At 43.6% G+C, this 21,749-nt stretch overlaps 1 protein-coding gene across 2 annotated transcripts in view; it reads right to left on the reverse strand.

Moving 5' to 3' along the window:
* The window catches only part of TTC39C (tetratricopeptide repeat domain 39C), a 497,992-nt gene that overhangs the window by 332,493 nt on the left and 143,750 nt on the right, over positions 1-21,749 (reverse strand). For both annotated transcript variants that reach the window (XR_013610544.1, XM_078687417.1), the window contains exon 3: positions 11,184-11,312. Coding sequence is in view for 1 of the 2 variants with exons in the window: in XM_078687417.1 (XP_078543543.1) it covers positions 11,184-11,312 (129 nt within the window). In the remaining variant the exon portion in view is untranslated. The remainder of the gene's footprint in view (positions 1-11,183; positions 11,313-21,749) is intronic.

Below are 21,749 nucleotides of genomic sequence, written 5' to 3' on the forward strand. Positions count from 1 at the left end.
TACTAAAGCATGTACAACAGTTTTCCTGGCCGTTAATGGCAATAGGTCCAGGGTTTCTCACAAGATTTTGAGAGTCCCAAAGCATTTCCCGACTACGGTTCTGATTTGACTCTCAAACGATAGTTTGGAGTCGAACCATACACCCAGATTTTTTGTTTTGGATTTAGGGATGGTGGTGTGCCCCAAGACCTCAGGCCACCAAGCTGATGACCAGATAAAAGGTACTTTTACAACTATCATTACCTCTGTTTTGTTGACGTTCAATTTGCACTTAAAACAGAATCCTTGAAATAAAACTCTAGTGGCAACCTGTGCTCTGTATATAAGGCTGTTTTAAAAACATGGAAAAAAATCGGAGAGTGTACGTTTTGGAGTATTTTTAAATGCCCTATATTTAATCGAACTGTAGGCCCTGGCATTGTAAACCAAATACCAGAAGATGATTGGATGAAACACCTTAAAACTATTTTTGAGTTTGCAGATTACATGGGGGTATACCACTCCGGAGTCTCACTCACAGGTCAGTTTCTCCTGAAAGGAGGTGAAAACAGCAGTGACAACATTTGGAAATAATAAAGGGCCAAGTCCTGATGGGGTTTCATGTGACTTCCATAAAGAAAGCTTAGACCTATGGGCTGCTTCATAAACCATTCATCTTAATACAGCAGTCAAAATTATAATCCCATCAGCTTGGTCGCAGTCTATAATAGTCCTAGTGTTTAAGAAGGGTTGTAGAGATGATCGTTCCTGCTATCGCCCTATTTCCCTGGTCGATACAGAAGGGAAAATCCTGGGCCTGGTGATTTTAAACTGATTACGGGACTGGGCTGCCTCCCAGCAAATAATATCTAATACGCAATATGGCTTTAGGTCAGGGATGGGGTTGAGCAGTCACTTAACCTGTCCTTGATCGTTTATAAATACGCGAAGGAAAGAAGAGGGCGGTGCATTTAGCCTTCATGGATACCAACTCTGACAGAGTTAAGCGGGATAAGCTCTGGGCAGTGTTAGGTTCCTTGGGGGTTGAGGAGGACATTGTTTGTCTCCTGAGACGTCTGCACCGCAATCTCTCAGCACGAGTCAGATACGAGGTAGGTGGGGAGCGCACCAAGCGATTTAGTCTTAAGAAAGGAGCCCTCTAGGGGTGTATTCTGGTCCACTTTTTATTTATTCTATATATAAATCATTTAGAGTAATTCGTAGTTAAAAGTGGTCAGGATTTTCCCCTAGTAGGCAGGAGGCCCCTGGCAGAACTTTTGAATGCAGATGACACCGTTCTAATCGCGAGAACGGCGGACGGGCTGCAGAAATTTTAGGATGCTTTTTCAGCGTTCATGGAGGGATCGGGCCTTAGCAGGAACGCGCAAAATTCACAGATCTTGGTGGTGGGCCCTAAGTCCACCAGAATGAGAAAATGTTGTATAAACCGTTATGAACTCAGAAAGGTAAAATCTTTCACATACTTAAGTTTATTATTTGATGCTGCTTCTTTATGGTCTCTTTTTATTGAAAAAACATAAATACGTTTTTGGAACAACGCCCCATTATGTTTTTGATTTTGCCAAGAGGGTAGAACACCAGTCCATTGAGGCAATGATTCAAATCTACAGAGCAAAGTGCCCCCTGTAGTTACTTATAGGGGTGGGATCTTGGGTGTCATCCAGGCCCCTCCAAATCAGGAAGAAGAAAATAAATTCTTAAGGCAGCTCTTGTCTCTCCCTTAGTCAACCCCCACTTTTACCATCCATGAAGAGTTGGATCCTGGGTACGTCTCTGACATTCTCCAGTTGCCCCCTTTGCTGTTATGGATAGCTGTGTGGTGCAAATTAGAGACCAATATGAATCACGCGATATTGGAAAACTGTCCATCTTTAGAACATGCCCTAGACATACCATGGTTGCGAAACATTAAAGACGGCTCCATGCCCCGGGAAAAGCCATAGCTGTTTTTACGATCATGATGGCTGATCACGTTTGGACAATAATGCTTTCCTTTCTCTGCAATATATGGAGAGGGAGGAGCATGCTTTGCTTAAACCTGCAGTGAGACAATATATACTAGTCACAACGACGATTTCAATAGAGCCATATTTGCACTATGATATGCCCACTTATCACCGATACTTACTGAACCGTTTCAGAATGAATATGGTGCATCATTTAGTAGGCGCCCCCAGGGATTGGCTAAAGGATTCCGATAGGCCCCTTATACCTCTGATAATAAATCCGTTCAAGACACTTTGCACTTTATGATGGTGCACGTTCAATGTAGCTATTTGTGCCACAAGTACATCTGCCCTTTGTTGAAAGATCTGCATTTTAACCAGATTCGAACTGCCCTTTTATATCTGCAATTACTCCCTTCAGTTCAGGTATGTTACCACATGGCTTGCTACTTTTCCGGGGTGGTAAGGGTGACAAATTAATGGGTTATGTCATGAATTAGGTTTTTAGAACTTGTGTTGTTTAATTTTTGCTTGCCTTATATGTTATATTGCATAGTATGTCAAGGCAGTGTGGCCTGGTTGTTGATTTCATTTGTGAATGTTGTATTTGCTTATTTGCACAACCATTACTGAACTGTATATAGTTTATGGTCATTAATTTTGCACAACACACCTTATCCCTGTTCATGATCTTGGATTATGCTGATTGAACGGACTATGAGTTGCTAACTGAGTTTTTTATACTAAGGAATTTCGTCTGTACTTCAGTCTTTAACTGAATGGGAGTTGGTGCAAGTTATTTTAACATGCTATGTGGTTTTTATATGTTTTATATTGCCATTGTCCATACTTGTGTAGAGAAGGGGGTATATGTTTGCCACTAACATTGCACTCACTCCAGTAGAGGGTCTCTCGCGTCTTCCTAAATCACTACTATAGAGTGATCATTTACTTCTAGCTCATTGTGACACTCTTTTCAGTCCTGGATTTTGTGACAGAGTTTATGCATTCCAAGTCTCATTGTGCTTCAATTATAATAATTATACTAACACACTCTGGTATTAATGATGTGACTGTGAACAGTTAAGAAATTGAGACAGTGGCTGTGATGACCTGAAGTGAGATGGTCAAGCTACACAATTTTCATGTCATAGTGGTCAATACGAAATACTTTTTCAGTACCAAAGGATGTATTCAACATGTTTACTCTGAAGGGCTAGAAATCTAGCTGACAAGTGAAACACGCATAACAAACCTAGTAGGACTGGCCTTGGCAAAATGGTGTGACACTTCATTATTTTTTATTGGAGGGCTTTGCAATAGAAATAAAAAGAAGAAAAGAAATTAGGTGTGCCTAAATGTGGCAACCACATGCTTAAAAGAAACATTTGAAATTGAAAAAAAAATTATGACACTAAATTTAAATATAACAGCACAAGAGTGTCTTAGCAGGCAGGAGTACTCAGAACAAGTGTAGAAACACTGAACAGTTTAAAATCACATCAGATGAAAATATGATACTTATAAGTGAAAAGAAAGGGTGCCATAGGCTTTAAATTCTTGTATCAAAACCACATTGATTACGTTTGAGTGGAGGGCGCCCCATTCTCTTTTGATTTCCCTCTTTAACTCCTCTCTTTATTGTTGATTTCAATTACTGTAACCTGAAGACATAGCTCACACAATGAAAAAACACATTGGCAAAGTAGAGCATGGGCCCACAGGGCTGGGATGGAAATACTCTTCTTTTTAGGCTGATCTACACATGTAATTAGGTCATATTGAGGTTCACAGGGCAAGACAGCCAATGGCTGAACCACTGCACAATGCTGTGTGATGTGGGGCGCAGCGCAACAGATAAATGACAGTTGAAGGGACCAATGGATGAAAAAAGTTGATCTAAAGCCTCCTTACAAATGTATGTATTTTTGATTTCAGAATTATTTTGATTACAAGAGGCTGGAAAGATAACCTTTGCTATAGGCAAGATTTTAAAAAAGAGTACTGAAAGTATCTAAGCAATTTCCTCTATTTCAAAGGGGGATGTTCCTTTTCTACATAAAAATAGTAAATCAGCCTCTCCGTGCATTTGAGAGGGATGCATTGTAAATAACACTGCAATGGGACAGTCCAATCTACTTCCGGAAGAGATAAGTAGAGAACTGTAAAAAACTGACTACAAGGAACTCTGTGTCAGAAAGAAACAATCAATGCTGACCTTTACATATCTAAAGTACTCTGGGAAGCAATTTCACATTTGCTGGGCTCGCAGTGCATTGCTTAAGTAAGCAACTAAGGAAAACCAAAATCTTCCTGGGTTACGTGAAGCTCTTAACGTCTAACCAGAAGTAAGGAAAATACAAGAAACCAATGTGACCAAAGGCCATTCATCCCATTTTATTCCAGAGGGACTTGTCATAAACTGGGATATCAACTAAATTAAGCATCATGCATGATCACTCAGCAGTAATTGGTTGTTCATCCAAAAGGACCTTTATTAATTTTAAATTCCATTAAGATTCCTTTGTTGTGGCCAAAAGTGAAGGAGTGGAGCTTTCCCATTTAGAGAATACATCCCTAGCACTGGGACAGCAATACCTAAACACCCAAATCTGAGATGCAAGTTGGTAGGTCAGTTATAATAATAAGAACAAGAGGACTTGTCTTTAATAGAGGCAGCGCATTATGACATGTTTCTAATGATAATCAAAAGTACTAGTGGTCACGAATAACGGTCACAAAAAAGCAGCAGAAAGATATCGGGACATGGCATAATGTGCATTCGTAAAGTGCACATGCATTCTCTGGGGTATCTTGGCACTGAATAAAAGATTTTTTCTACTACGCAGCTCAATGGTTCTCTTTTTATCAACCCTCAAAGAGTGAGAGCAGGATTCCAACTTGTGACCGTGAGGTCTAACACAGATACGTGGAGTGAAAGCATTAATCCACAGAGCTACCAGAACTGCCTGAATTGTATCCAAGTGGAAATAACAAGGATGACTCTAAAGTTAGAAAGGAGACAACATTACTCTGCAACTAGTGCAGTGCACCAAGAAAAGATATAGGTTTCTACATTCAAAAAATCCTTGTCTTTCTGGCTAGAATCCCACGTCTCACATTGAAGTGGGATGCAGATAAACCTTTCTAGACTGTTTTATGAAGCTAGGCCCTCTTTAAAGAAGAACACATTCAAAGAACAGGATTACAAATATTGGCTTTAAATGTCTATGAAATGTTCCTACTTTCAAGAAGCAAGCATAGATACTGCTCAAGTAAACACTTGGCATCGGAAGAGGTTGTATAACTGAGTTAGCATTCCATGCCCTACTGTTACATTACTATAGGGCAGATACTACTGCATAGTTGATACTGGAATACTCTTAAATAAGTAACAGTTGCAAAGAACAATGTTAGTCATACATTTGCTTATTACAACATTCTTCTGAGATTATCTAGTTGTTAAGGAGTCTTCTGTGAATGCGCCTTACCATGACACAATGGCCTTTCTTGAGATTTGTTTCCATGACCTGGGCCCACATTTTTATATAGGTCCTTACGACTTAATGATACAATAGTATCCTATGGCTTTGTAGGTCCTTACATTTGCAAGTTCCTTTCCATGTGGGGCCTTCTTAGTCCTTGGACTACGGGGCCTTCCTGAGAGGTATTTCATTCAAGGTACGTGCTCATCTGATTTTCTGGTCTCCTTCTGCATTCTCTATCGGTTCAATCCTTTGGAGCAGCTCCTTGAAGGCATGGCCATCTGGAGGTATCACTCTCGGCTACGTGTCCCTCTGACAGCCTGGTCATCTGGCAGTGATGTCTTCTTACAGTGCAGCAGTCTGGGTCATGGCTTTTTGGTGGTGCCTCCCTTACGAGGCACAGCTCTCTGATGTACTGTTCTTTGACAGTATAGCTGTCTGATTCAAACAGCCTTAGAAGGCACTGCTAAGTGAAACAGTAGTCAGTAGGTGTAATGACCCTATGGAAACTGCAACGTATTGTATCATAGCCCGTTGACAGCATTACCAATATTCTGCTTCGCAGCATCATGGAAAGCCATTATGGATATCTGCTTCGCTTGGCCTCAGTGGCCTTAAGTAGTGTCAGCATTCATCATCGACAGGATGCAAAATGTCCATTGCAATTTAAGGTCTACTATTGTGCATCAACAATAAGTTCCCACTTTTGTTCGGTTGGTGAAAACCATAGTTCATGCATTTCCTGGGATTACCTCTCGACATAGGAACCCAGCGGTTATTGATGTCACTTTTGTTAGTTTGGCCGAAAGCCATACTTATACACCTCCTGTAATAACTACTCAACACAAGATTCTAGTGGCTACTGATGCCCCCAGGGTTTTCACTTGCTTGTTTGGTAAGGTCCATACTTCAGTTTGTGTCCTAAATGTTCTTAACACAATTTTATGGCAGTACATATATAAGAACTGCTCTAAGAGAGAGAATAGACTAATGTAACAAACATCTGACCATTCACTAAAGTAAATGTTAACCAAGTGGGGATTTACAGGAACATGCCAACCCGGGTGTACAGACTACTGACATCTGAGTGAGCATACGAGGAGCGGTTTCAGTACAACCATTAATACACACCTGTAAAGATCCGAAAGCAAAAATCTACCTTAGTTAAGGGGAAATGGACATGGACAAGCAAGGGAGAACTTAAAATAACCCCTTAAAGAGAAATGACCTCACTGGCAAGGGAATACAACCCAAACACTAATGGATTTGCAGGTCATACTGCAATTGGGATGCGCTCATATTAATAGCACGCCCGACTTCTTCCACAATGATGTGTTATTAATCGAAAGAGTGGGTAAGTCATCGCAAACATGGGGGTATATTAATAGCAGCTCTAACTTTTGTACTGATTACAGAAAAAATATTTTTTATGTGATGAAATTGTGGTTGATTGTTATATGGATAATCTGTATAAGAAGGTGCCTTTTAATAACAAGCCAGCTTGAGGTGATGCATTAGTTATGTAAGTGGTGTTTATTGAGAGCAATACATTGCCACTAGTAAATACACAAATAATAAATATTTGGGCTCACTGTGATTATCGTTGGTAAACCAAAGAGTTGTAACATAGCGTACATGTTTATTGCAACATCATGTCATTATTTGTGGAAATGTCCTGTTCCATTTCACAGTTCACTATACACAGTCCCCTGATAAAGGGTATTCCCCGACATGCACTGGGGCAGCACTGCAATGTATGTTTAGCAAGACTAAGGCTCCTAAGAGATATATGAAAACAATATATCAACAAGAATTGGCAAAGTGAATGGGTCTTGCTTATGTGAGATTTATTGACTTTGCTAATTGTTTTTAGCTATGTTGCAAATGGCTGAAAGTAACATAAAAACTGTATGACCAAGCCAGTGTTGTTTGTGCTATAACACTTTGTTCTTTTCTTCAGTTATGCTGCACCGAAGCAAGCGCTGTTATATAATATGGATAAAAAACACATTGACAAACACAGTAGAGCTCGCGTAGGCAAGACCGATTGGCTATGCCATAACTTGCTATGGAATGCCACACGGTAAGTTATAAGCATTTATATAGTGTTTCAATAGCTGAGGTAATATTATAGAATGGAGAATGCCCTTTCTAAGGTGTTAGTGTGTCCAGATTCAGAAGCGTACCATATAAATGTGTCGAATGTAACATAAGTTGTAGGTAGACAGAAAAGTCCAATAGGTTCCAGCTTTTATTACAGTGATAGATAGGCTATGTGTTACTTTTCGGTGCAATGGTTACACCGTTGCTTGTTTCGTAGTAAAATATAGCAACAATCAGTGTTTAGTGAGTTTCCTACAGCTTTTGGCCCCTGTGCCACTGCGCATGCTGCACTATTCAAATCATGACAATAGTGCCTACAAGGTAATTGCACTTCTGACTGCTTGTTTAGTAGTAAAATATAGCAATAATCGGTGTTCAGTGGGTTTCCCAGAGCTTTTGGCTCCTGTGCCACTGAGCAATGCTGCACCATTCAAATCATGACCACAGTGCCTGCAAGGTAATTGAACGTGTGCCTGTTTATAAAGCAGTAAAACCTCACAATCATCAGTGCACAGTGGGTTTCCTAAAACTTTTGGCCCCTATGCCACCAGCTGCACCAATTAAATCTTGATCCAGGTGCCTGCAAGGACAAATGAGTAAATCGTTTATATCCAGTAATATATATGTTCCAAAAAAGGCACAGCTGCAGACAGAATACATAATTATTGTGTAGATAAAAATACACACAAAGGCTTTCATAAAAAGTGCCTTTAAAAGTATCCAACTCTCCAAAACGAGTTGCCATACATGTCATAAATAAAGCATATGTTTTACACATCAAAGTGAAAACCAAGCATCGTAAAATTGTGTTACAATGTGGCTGGCTCTTTCCTGTGAAAAGATTATATCCTGTGCTTGACAGTGAATGGGCCATGAGCAGTGTAAATTGCCCACGATCACCAAATGTAAGGCTTATCCTGAGACTGAAATGAGGTTTTGTACATTGTTCCTAAAACAGCAGTTTCACAAATTGAATGGACTCACCAAAGAAGAGGAATTTTGCAAAAAGCGAGCAAACGTTTTGTGCAGCTGAAGAAAGAGATCTCTTTTGAGATGGCTATGTCTATAAAAATATATATATTTTAAATGCACAATCAGGGTCCATGGAGAAAGTACACCGCGTTCCTCTTTCCTGTAAAAACACTCTCGCTTTGAAGTCAGGTGAAAAGAAAAGAAACACAAGGCTCCCACTACACAGCTTGACAATTGACCTTGGTCTTTAAATGCCTGGCAAATGTGAGGAGATAACAAGATTTAAATGCCTATTTATTACAGAAAATGAGTTTGTGGAAGAATAATGTAAACACAGCTTTAGCATGGGGAGCAGTAGCACAACGAAACGTGAGGGCCCCTCTTGCAAAGAACATGGAGGGGCCATCTCTCTGGTGTCAGTCAGGAACTCTCAGGCCAGGGTACTGTGCTAAGGAGGCCCCCTAGAGCTTGGGCCACCCCCTACACATAGTGGGAGCTACAGGACTTATGTTATGACACTGATCGGGAGGTACAAACAAGCTGCACAGCCTAACGCAAAGAAAGCCAGCAAATGGCAAGGCAGAAAACATGAGTAACAAACCACAAAGCTAATCGCAAGCAAGGCGCGGAATGCTTTGAGAGGTTAACGTTCCGAAAGTCCCCAAGACATCTTTCGAATAGCCAGACAGCTCTTCTGTCTAGTAGGTGGTGACCTAACTATGAGTACCAAAGAATATTTATTTGGGTTACATATGTTTTTCATATGAAAATATTTCGATGGACTTAATGAACCCATAAGGACTGAAAGCTGTGAGGGGGTGGAGTATTAAACAATACTGTGTTTAGTTCAGTGATCATGTCGCTTTTTGCCGCAAAATGAGTAATTAACAGCGTCCCCAAGTCAGAACAGCGTAAGTGTTTAAGGAAGGCACATCACTCTTGCTGAGCATGCTTGTTACACATTATCTCACTTGTTTTCCTGATCCCAGAGGTTGTATTATATACCCAGCAGTATCAATGAAACATTATTTTGAGGTTTTTAAAGCCTGTCAAGGTAGGAAGGACATTTCAAGACCTTCCACCAAAACAACTGATGTGCTGGCTGGCTAGGTGTGAGGATTTCTGTATTCTCCCATCCAAGTTTGGGAAAACTGTAGACAGGTCAGAGAATCACATTTTGTCGACTGGCCTTTAAGGGGGTTCCCACGCTAAGGCAGGCACTCAGCCATTTCACCCAGGACAAAGACATTTGTTATTCCAACGGCACACAGCCTGTTGACTGGATAATGCCCAGATGACAGGGCTGCTTTTACTTTAGTCTAAGGAGGGTGTTAGGGGATCAGCAGACATAAGGCAAAACAACATAAAAAATGGTAAAGCTAAATCCAGATTACATGGTCACTCATCATGCAATCCACAGAGGATGAGCCCTCCCTCTAAAACATGCAAAGGAATCCTTTTGAGATTTCTTCCTTCCAACTACAACATCAGGTATAGCTGGATGATGCTCCCGAATGTTTATTCCGGTGTTGCATAGAGAACAGCATCTACTGAATATTGTCAAGCAGTTGAACGTGCACGAATAACTTGGAACATCTAAGTGTGAGACAGCTTTGATATATAGCTACAGCGTTTTCTCCCTCCAGGGTTGCTTGTTCCTGCTCCCTCAATGAACTGGTTGTTAGCATGGGGCTATCAACTTGTTGAGTTAAAATAGTTGGTCGTCTAGATTTTTAAATTGTTGAGGGGTGCTCCAATTTTTATGATAAGCCTGCCAGTGCACCCTCAATAAATCTCTTGCCTCTCATATGCCATACAGGTTTGTCTTGTTCACTTCTACTCCTAAGACATATTGGAGATTCCATTTTACAGTTACATACTAGGAATTTAAATATTGGTATTGGTATTCGTATCCGCGAACAGTTCCTACTTTGCTGTTTTGCCTTTGTTTGGATTTCCTGAAGAGGGATTCCTGAATTGAACTACTAGCACACTATATTTCAAGCTTGTGGAGCCTCCAGTTAATAGTTAAAAATCTTTGTGCAAAACACTAGGACTCCATCAAGCTACTCACTTCTCACTAGAGGTTAGGATTCACGATCCTTATAGTTCAGTAAATCCAGAGTGATCCACATGTGGCTACATCTCCATATCTACTGCCTTAGGGGTTAGTTGAAGATGTTTGCCAATCAGCATCTCTTAAGAACCAACTCTATGATCTGCACTCTGTTGGATTTGCCTTAGGATGCTGTGGGATTCGGTCGCAGTGGGAAGAAAGGTGAGACTTAAGGGAAAGGTAAGAACAATAGCGGAAAGCCAAGATGCTTCCACCATGAGGAGCTGGGTTGTCGAGAGCTAGAGTTCAAAAAGCAAGACTAACAAATGAGTTGTCTAGTTTTCTTAGACGGCATGTTGGAAGGTGTGCCTGGTATCAGCCAGAGATTAAAATATTTTCCAGTATTCCCATACGCTCTTTAAACTGTGGTACTAATACCCTGATTTCTAACATTAACCTACTAATACAATCGTAATCATTTAGTATGTCTGCATACCTTATTCATTGAGAGAGAGCTCTGAAATATGAGTTTTGAGCCTTTTGCAAGCAACACAATCCGGGGCACTGGTGAAAAGTTAATGCCCACTGGACAGGATTAACCCTGTTATGATGCAAACTTACATTCTTCTTCATCTTATTCTTAATGGTTTCAATCACCCCAGCCTCTTCACTATCACAGAGTCTCTCTGTGGCTTTCAGGTCCTCACATGCCAACTGCATCTTCTCTTCTTCAAAAGTCATCATGGCATTCTAAATGGGGAAAGGTAAAATTAATTAAATTGAAAAGCGAGATGCCTTTTTCGATATTACGAAACACTCTTACTGACAATCTTGGTGGAAAGCAAATAATTTTACATGGCCTAAGAATAAAATGTGTCACCTCACAAAGGGCAATCAACAGACAAAAATCCAATGGTGCAGTGGTGACTATTTCATCTCCTGAAAAAGTTGATATATTTACCATTCTGAACTGACAAATGAGGGATTATGCTTTAACCAGATATATGTTGATGTGGCAAGAATGTTATGCACTTGGGAGGCATTTCAACATAGGCAACGCGATTTTGTGACGTCTCCAGTGAGGTCGACAGCTGAAGTTTGGACTTTTCAGAGATAGTTCTGCTGTTCTCCGGTGAGGGTAGTGCAAAGAGTATTAGTTTGGAGAGTGTACAAAATAGAGTAGGTCTCTTACTTGCCAGGTTTTCCGGAAAATCACCACTGAAGATGCAAATGATCGCCATTTAAATTAGTTGTTCATTTATCGCATGTGGTATCAGGCTCTGAGATGAACTAATGAAGGCTACCCCTGGCTTAAAGAAACAAGCCACAATACTACAGTGGCATGGAGATAAAAGGAGCTGTAGGAGGGTTCTTTGAGGGCTGTCTGAGAAGTAAAGTGTTGTTCATAAAAGCAGAGATTTGAAAAAATCATTCCTTGGTTGTTATCAATCAAGAAACCAGAGCGGCTTCGCAGTATGGTTTAGTGATTTTGGTTGGTCGACTACCTCTGTGACAGTTGACCACACAACCCAAGGCTGGTATGATCTGTTACAGTACCGTGGGTTCTGGGTCTCCTCCACCCCACACCACCCTGTGTTCTGGCACCTTGAAGGAACGGTAGAGCATTTCTTCAGAATGCCCGGTTCGGCCCATAGGCAAGGTTTCTCTTTGCATAACATCGCTTAGGAAATTGAGCATTAGCTACTGTGTTACAGCCAGGAAGATATAATATGCAGAAGGCATGGTTGTCAAGGCTTGATTACAGTAATTATCTTTGATGTACATTGTGAGATAAGCATTCTCTTCGAGCTTGTAAAACTTTCTATTCAGGATGCTGGCTGTCAAACTCCCAGCGTGGAGCAAGGCATTTGCTTCAAAAGGATTAAACACAACCTCAGATTGTTGTTACCGATCACACAACGGAGAAAGGGCGCAAACAATCACATGTTCTATAGAAAGACCCAACATTAAACAAGAAGCAGGGTTTGAGATGAAAGAGCTTTAACAGTGCGAAAGAAGTCCTAAGTATAAGAGAGTGATGTGAGGGCTACTACCATTCTGGTTTTCCAGTTCATGTCAGTAGTCTGTGTAGTTATCAAGGACATCCCAGAGTTAAGCCTGCATTGTGGGGCATCCATGGGATTGAAGGATAATACCTCTCTCAGGGCTTGATGTACCGATCAGTTTTACAGTAGCAGAGGCCAAATGTGCATCTTTGGGTACGCAAAACGGCTTTTTTAGAATAAACACAGAATTGGTATTTGGAAGGGGCTTGAAAAGGGTGTCCCGTCCAAATACCGATTCTTTAGCTTATATATTAATAGTGTGCGACCGAAAAGTGGTGGTAAACATTTGCAAACCCCCTTCCCCTTTGTGAAACTCAAAAAAAAATTTTTTTGTCCGAGACCACTAACTGCTCCTAAAATGTTTTTCCTTGTGCAAACGCCGCGCTCATCACTCACCCACCTCGGACCCAGCCTCCTGTGAGCCGCCACGCCTCGCCGGACCCGCTCCGCGGGTCCCGCTTCGTGGTTTGCAGCGGCTGCTGATTCCAGGGGCAACTTCCATACTAGTAGACCGGCAGGGCTGCGAGGGTAGAGCGGAGGACTCCACGGACCAGGAGTCCCCGCGCGCCCGTTTCCAGCTGGGCTCCTCTCCCTGCCGGCCCCGCCCCCATCACCGCAAGTCTTAAGGGGTTGAGAAGTGCACCTTCTGCGGATTCCTTGTGCAAACGCCGCGCTCAGCGCTCATCACTCACCCACCTCGGACCCAGCCTCCTGTGAGCCGCCACGCCTCGCCGGACCCGCTCCGCGGGTCCCGCTTCGTGGTTTGCAGCGGCTGCTGATTCCAGGGGCAACTTCCATACTAGTAGACCGGCAGGGCTGCGAGGGTAGAGCGGAGGACTCCACGGACCAGGAGTCCCCGCGCGCCCGTTTCCAGCTGGGCTCCTCTCCCTGCCGGCCACGCCCCCCCGGTGCATCTTTTAAAAAGGAGGCAGTAGGCCCGCTGCGCGGGAGCGCGCGGGAGGGCGCCGGGAGAAGCCCGGGACAAGGGCGGGACCGTCTGTGGCCGTCCGGGGCCGATAGAGGCCGGGCCGGGCCCATTCTCCTAATCCCTGTCACATTTACGAACTAAGTAATGCCCTCGCCATCACCATGTGAAACCCCATCAAGGGAGGGGGCTTCCAGTATAGGGACGTTGGATAACTATTTTAAATCTGCCAAGGGAGAGGCGGGCAAAGAAACCTCACTAGAGAAACGTAGGGCGGAGCGTAGGCGCTCCATAGAATCCATGAAAAATAGATCCTTGACTGATATTATCCCCTACCCTATCTCTCAAGAGGAAGGTACGCTTCCGGACACCCCAAATCCCCTGACCCTTGAGGATTTTCCCCTCTTACTCAGGGAAATTCCCTGTACCTCTGGAACGGCACCTGGAAAGCAACCAGACCCAGTTGTCCCAACACAATCTGTTATCCCAGTCAACCTGGTAACCCAATCCCCTCCTATGCAAATGGCCAAGAAGAGTAAGTCAAAACCTATTGTTGTGGTCGCGGTGCATAGGCCTCCGCCTAGTAAACGCATTAGGAAATCAATAGGGGGAGGGGGGAAACCCAAACTATCTCATCTTGATTTTGGTAAGAAATATACTAACCCACTCCTACCTGGGAAGGCGGTCGAGAAAGTGCCTACTATTCCTCTTACAAAGGTTCAAAGCCCCATTATAGTTGCTACCAACAAGGATCTAGAGGCCAATGCATCGAACAAAATCCCCCCATTAACATCTGTAGGGAGCATTGAAACTCTATTCCGCTCCCTCTTGCAGCCCATTAGCGATAGTTTGAAAAAAGTGGAGATTAGGCTCACTTCATTAGAAAGATCCCTTACTACCCTGAACACCTTAGTAAGTAAGCAAACTAAGCTAGTGGGAACCCATCTCTCTGTAGGGGATCCTTTAGAAGCAGAAGTTCTAACATCTGCCAACAAAGCCCCACCCCAGAGTCTGCCATCTGCCCCCCCCCTCAGCCACTTATGGCTAATAAATTCCAAGCACAGCACAACAACCAAGCTAATGGACTACCACAATTATTAGACTACCCCCCTCAAGGATCCCAGAAAGAGTCTAAGGAAAGAGGCCAGGAAAATGGTAAAGCCACGCCACATTCTCCGGTCGGGCCAGCCCCAAGAGCACGGAGACCAGATCTCCCGCCAGAAGCCAATAGCCTAACAGTAGTCTTAGCAGGCGCCCCCCATTTAAGATCAGGGGAAAAGGAAGATTATTTATCCCTTAAGAAAAAGGTTATCAAATGGCTTAATTGGAACCGACCCTTACCATCTCATTTTAATAATGAGATTATTATGGTTAGAAGGGTCCCGTGGTTAGGGAAGACCAGAAAATCAATAATAGGGGACTGTATTCTGGTAACTTTTAAAGATCCGGGCACTGTGCTGCACATTTGTGAAGGAGTAAATAGATCACTGGATTCCACCATTCAGACCCTTCCAGTTTCCTTCTTCTTCCCTCCTATTCGCATGCATAAGGTCCCACTGCATGATGAATGGACAAGGGTGGATCATAGACGCAGTCACAAGGACCATATACAACGCCCGCATTCCCAACTGCCAGACACACCGTATTTCCATTTTAATCGTTTCAATTGCTTGAGCGGCCTGGACGGGGTCGACTGACTTGCTGTACATAACCCAGTTACCCGGGATAATGGCGCCTGCGGACTTTCGGTACCTTCTATCGTGGCTACTAGTATAATCTCTGGCTTATCGGATGATCTAGTGGCTCCTGATAATGACATCTGTGGCCCTTTCTATCTACCCGTGGATAATGAAGATACAGCTGAGGGAAGTGAACAGGACCTTCTGCTTGTGGATAACGGTTTGCTCAGTCACTCTGAGCCATCTGTCCCTATTGCTGCCTCTGTCTCAGGCCTCCCGACGGAAGTGGCGCCTGGAACTCCCCTCCCCAACCCCCATGGCTTGACCACCGATACCCTTGAACATTTGAAGTTAATTTGTTGGAACATTGCGGGTCTGGCCAACAAACTGGGCAAGCCAGATTGGGTAAATTACATTGAGACGGGTGACGTTTGTATGTTCCAGGAAACTTGGGCCAGAGAGGACTACGGGCACCAAGGTTATACATCATTCTCCATTCCAGCAAGGTGGGAAGGTAAAGGTCGTCCGTCTGGGGGGCTTACGACGTGGGTGGCTTCTCATTTGGGCTGTGTGGCCACACGCTGGCCGTTTAATTCCGAAGACATCCTTGTGGTCTCACTACTATGGCCAAACAAAGCTAAACTTGTGCTGGTTAATATCTATTCCAGGCCGACGGGAATGGCAAAGGAATCACCGACCATTGATGAACTTTCGAACCTTTTATCTGAACTGTCGAATAATTCATATTATGTGGTGGGTGGGGACTTTAATTCCCATTTTGAGCCATTACCCGGCCTTTTGGAAGGGCTTTCATTGGAAGAAGATGCCAGGTGGGCAGTACCCGCGGTGGAAGCATCTCCCGCAAAAGCTTGGACTCCACTAGCACTACAAATTACTGCTCTCACCCCAAGGTTCGGAATCAGAGCCTGTAATGGGCGATTGAAATCCGATATACCTAGAAAAACCACTTATAATAGACGGGGGAGAGAGTCTCGCTTGGACTATGTCCTGGTCCAACTAGTGAGGTGGACTACAATCCGGGATTTTAGGGTGATGGAAAGGATCGAGAGTGACCACAACGCCCTTGAGCTTGACCTGGTGCATCCAGGCCCCCAAGCCCTAGGGCCTATAGTGGAAGGGAATAAACCCGCGCTTCTCCTGGATAACAACAGGAGAAGAATTAGGTGGGAGCACATGGTTACAACTAAGGATAAACTCCCCCTACTATATGCTGAGATTGTCCCTATTTTGGAAACCGCGGGGAGCTCTGACATTGAGGAAAATAATATAGACTCCCAGATTAGATTGTTCAATGCCCATGAGGACCTTACAAAAATTGCGGCACTCCATTTTACCAGTAGCTCACGAAAGCCAAGGGAGAGGCCCCGAGGCAAAGCATTGTGGTACAATCTAGCATGCAGACGGGCTAAAACAGAACTTCTCGGAGTAATTAAGGAGGGTACAGGAGGGGAACGCCTGAAACAAAGCAGGCGAGCTTATAAAAAGCTTCTTGCCCAGGCTAAATCAGAATGGGAGGAAAATCAGTGGGAAGAACTCACAAAGGCTTTAGCGCTCCAAAACCAACGTTTGTTTTGGAGGATAGTGAACGGGGGGTCAGGGAATCTACAATCGGCACTAGAGCCTAATATAGCACCTGGGGTCTGGCAGGCTCATTTTCAGTCCCTTTATAGCTCTGAGCGGGGAGAACTGCCTGCAGCTATTGAGGTGGATGGGCCGGGCTATCAAGGGGAGCCAATAACGCTGGGCGAGGTCACTGCTGCTATCTCAGGCCTGGCTTCTGGGAAGGCGCCGGGACTGGACAGCTTACCGGGGGACCTGTTCAAACAGGAGCCCACTGTCTGGGCACCTTACCTTGCTGCCCTTTTTAACAGTGTTCTCGGTGGGATGGAAATCCCTAGTACTTGGCTGGGGGCAGAGGTGGTCCCTATCTTCAAAAAGGGCTCCCCTCTCCTCCCAGCCAACTACAGACCGATCAGTCTGATCGACGTACCGCAGAAGCTGTTCGGTAGGGTCTTGCTGAACAGGCTTCAGGATTGGATAGAGGAGGTGGGAGCACTCAGTCCCTATCAGGCGGGGTTCAGGAAGGGGGTATCCACAGTGGACCAGGTTTTTAGATTGAATCTAATCTATTGGAAGACAGCAAAGTTCGACGGCGGCAGTTTGTACACAATTTTTGTGGACCTACGGGCCGCCTTCGACCTGGTCCCCAGGGGGAAACTTTGGAGCGTCTTGACAGAGATGGGCGTCCCCCCAGACATCCTGTCAATCTTACAGAGGCTCCATCATGGTAACTACGCCCGAGTGAGGTGTGGGAGGTCGGGGGAACTGACTGATAGATTCCCCGTTGGCCGAGGGGTAAGACAGGGCTGTGTGTTGGCGCCGACCCTGTTTTGCCTTTTTGTCAACGGGGTAATCGCCCATCTCAATGCCACCGATTACACCGACGCCCCCAAACTAAATGGCTGCAGGGTGCCCGCAATCATGTTTGCGGATGACACCCTGCTGCTTTCAAAAACCCCTATGGGCATACAAAGGATACTTGATTCCTTCATGGCATTCTGCCTTGACAGAGGGCTAGAAATTAATGCCACAAAAACCAAATTCATGGTTTTGAACCCAAACCAGAAACTGCGCCAGAACCCACAACTGGGAGTCGTGCGGCTTGAGAGAGTAGCCACCTTTGAATATCTTGGTGTGACCCTGAACGAAACCATGACTTGGGGACCCCACCAGAGTAGGGCAAATCTCAAACTCATACAAACTACTGGGGGCATTGCCCGAATAATGACTGGCTCGACGTACCGTCCATTGGGGTCTCTAATCCAGATATATAAGGCCCAGGCGAGGGGTGCGATTATGTACGGGGCTGAATTGTGGGGTCATATGCCCTGCCGCACCCTGTCAGTAACAGAAAATAAGTTCATAAGACAGGTAGCCGCACTCCCCCCGAGTACACCGCTTCTTCCCCTGAGGCTTGACTTAGGGTTACGACCACTAGCTGACGAGATAGGCCTGAGACCCATAGCCTTTTGGCGCAGGCTATGGAGTAGCAACGATCTCGCAGATTATAGGGCAGAACTGGTCGAACTACTGAACCACCCCAAGGTGCTTAGTGTCCCTTGGGTCAAAAATATTCAAGCCACCTGTATGGAATTGGGGCTCCCTGATCTATGGACAGACCCGGCAACGGCAGCATCCAACATCTCTAAGAGGTCTCTGTCGAATTTGTACTATGAACGCAAATTGGCAGGGGCCAAAGCTGCCCAGCCAGATGGGTCTTTATCAGCTGTGTTCTTGCAAAGTAAGGACCTTTATAGGTTTGAAAAGGCACTGGACCCTATCTACCCCATACTTGCCAGAAAACTGTTCCTCCAGTGGAGGTATGGCACATTGCCCCTCCGATCTTTTACAAGCTTGTGGTCATCGGCCTCCCCTGTAAAGCACTGTCCTGTATGTGTGGACAAGGAGGAAAATGACCTGCATGTGGTCTTTTTCTGTCCAGCCTATAAGGCAGCTAGAAAGTACTGGCTCCTTCCGTTGATAAGGAATATGGGTGGCAGGGAATATGCACCAATGTACAGGATTTTAAAATCTGATGTTACTGGCCCAACTGTTTTTGCACTTTCAAAGTTTTTTATCAATGTCTGGTATACGCGTAATCGCTTTTTAAAGATGTTGGGTAGCGTCTAGGCATTTTTATCTTCTCTAAAGATGTTTAATCCTGTATAGGAGCCTTTTAATATATGTATCCAATGTTTTATCTGTTATGATGTGCTTACATGTGTTTTTTCTTTCTGTATCGTGCATCTTTTATGACCTAATGGTCGAAATAAAGATTGGAAAAAAAAAAAAAAATGTTTTTATAAAACTATTCCTTTTTTTTTTTAACTCATCCCGTTTTCCTGTATTGAAACAAAAAATAAATATATTTTGTATTTACTAATTTAAAGCAAATCACAGACCTGGTAGTCTGTTGACCCCAGCAGGCCACCTTGTATTTGACTTTAACCAATTGTAAAGAGTCTCAATTTGTGAACTACCTTGTGCATATTAATGAGGTAGGTCGAATTGCAACCCACTACGAATAAGTAATTCGTGAACCAATCTATTAATACATAGGTTGTCCCGAAAATACCAATGCATTTGGTAGAAGTCGATTTGCAAATTGCACCCACTTCTGCCGAATCTATTTTAGTAGATTTATATTTGTTTTTAAAAAGAAGCAAATCGTTTTTTGATGCAATTTAAGATTGATTAATAGGAATCTTAGTACACCGAGCCCTTCCCTGTTCATTAGCATAGGTCACAATCAGGTGACAGGCATTAAGGGTGATGTCATCCAAGTACAAATTAGTCTCAACCACAGCCCTCCCATCTTCTGCAATAATGCGTGTGCTATCTCTGTTTTCAGACGTTTGGATTATTCTATGCCCATAATGTTTAGTGTAGCAATAGAATTATTCAGCATTTCAATGATGACACACACTGCATCTAGTGTCAGATGCAGTGGCTTTCAATCAGGGCTATGTTTTTATTAATAGAAACAGGTTGAAGATTCCCAGATGCTGGCAGAGACGTTTTAAGGGATGGGCAAAGTGGTCTGTGCCCCAGGGTCCCCAACTTTCTAGGGGCCCCATCAGAAAGCTTTCAGAGCAGTCTCAGACAGTGGTATAGTGCAAAAAATGATGGGGGGCCCTTCATAATCTGAAAAGGGGCTCCCAGGTCTCCAATATATCATAACAAATATTCAAAGGCTTTACACTGAACGAGGCCCCCCTGAAGGACTGGGGTCCCCCTAAATGTTTAGAGGCCAACGAAGAGGATTGTCAATGATCAGACCATAGTTGCTTAGGGCTTGAATGAGCTGAAAATGGAAAATAAATTCCAAGTTGTTCCAAGCAGGGGGCCCCAAATTATGTTTGGCCCGGTGCCACCAAAAATCCTTAAGATATCCTTGGATGCTGGATAGAGGATGAAGGCAAGATAGTGGCAACAGCAGATCTTGAGGTCACAGATCACACACATTGCACATTGTGGAAGTATTTTAGCTGCTGCTGGGATTGAAGTAGTTAATATGTGTTGATGGAGCTACCGATAAAAACCAAAACAGTAAAAGTTTATTCTTCAAAGAGTGGAAACCATTAAGACTGGGGCAGTACATCAGAAACAAATGTTGCTTTGTCTTTAGTCACATTGCAGCAACAAATATCCTTGCTTTAGAAAGTGTACCTCAATGAGCCGATACTATGAACGGGATAAGGGGAATGTGCCTATTATATTTATTGACATTGCAGCCCCACCTCCAGGTAAAGAAGGTGGCATGGTCAATGGACTGAAAAACTGGGAGTGGCGGAAAACCTGCCCTACCTCCTTCATCCTAATCAAGAATAGGCTGATGGCAACCTTATCGACAGAGCTCAACAGGCAAGGTTGGAGGCTGTAACAGGGGGAATAATGGTACTGCCTTAACAAGTCAAGTCAAGTCAAATATGCTTTATTCGAGATTTCACTCATAAAAGCAGAAGCAATTTAAAAATACAACTAGATTATCAATCAATTACAATAAAAAAGATAAGAAAAGCATACTTTTTACAATTCATGACTCAATTTACAATCCAAGATTTACAAATATCATATATCAATAATTATGCATTTAAAAGTGTAAAAGAAGCCAATTCTAGCTAGCTCCTAAAAAATATCATGGATGGGTTAAACGGACAGTTTACCTAGACAGAGAATAGTCGAATGACTAGCAGTCTCTGTCCTGTTTGATCATACAGTATACCAGACAGAGAATAGTCAAGTGACTAGCAGTCTCTGTCTGATCAACAATGCCATCCAAGGTATTTGGCAGTTGCTATTAATATCCACATCTCATTACTGGTACATAGAATACGCAAGGCAACTAAACTACTGGTAGTCCCTAGATTCTTGCACATCGGTTTTAACCATACACGTCTTGGATCCAAATAGGCAGTGCAAGAAAATAAAAAATGACCCTTAGTTTCATTAGCGGAACCACAAACAGGACAGCTAACATTCACGCCACCTTCCCATTTAGCAATCAAAGATCTGAGAGGCAATGAACCTGCTCTCAATTGAAATAGGAGTTTTCGGTCACCTGGCCTTGTTATACAGTCCCAGTAAGGTTCCAAGGAAGGGTACAACTTAGCCTCTAAGAATCCTTCAGTCATAGATCCTAAGCTAGTGCTAGTCCAACCCCGGGAAGCTACCTTTTCCCAATAGATTTCTTTTAAGGCTCTTTTAGTAGGGAAGACTGTTCCAGCTGGATCTGACAAAAGCAAGCCCAATCCAGGGTCATTCAATATTGCTTTCAGGGAATTAAGCCACCTGTTTTTATGAAATGTATCCGCTTTAATGATGTCTAAAAACCCCTCAGCATAATGGGAAAGCTCAGGCGTGGTCCAGAGCCTTCTCCAGTACAGAATTGGTCGAAGTCTGACCAAGTCTGTAACCGCTTTTCTACCCAAGTCAT

This window comes from Lissotriton helveticus, chromosome 4_1 (assembly GCF_964261635.1).
Source record: "Lissotriton helveticus chromosome 4_1, aLisHel1.1, whole genome shotgun sequence".
Taxonomy (NCBI): domain Eukaryota; kingdom Metazoa; phylum Chordata; class Amphibia; order Caudata; family Salamandridae; genus Lissotriton; species Lissotriton helveticus.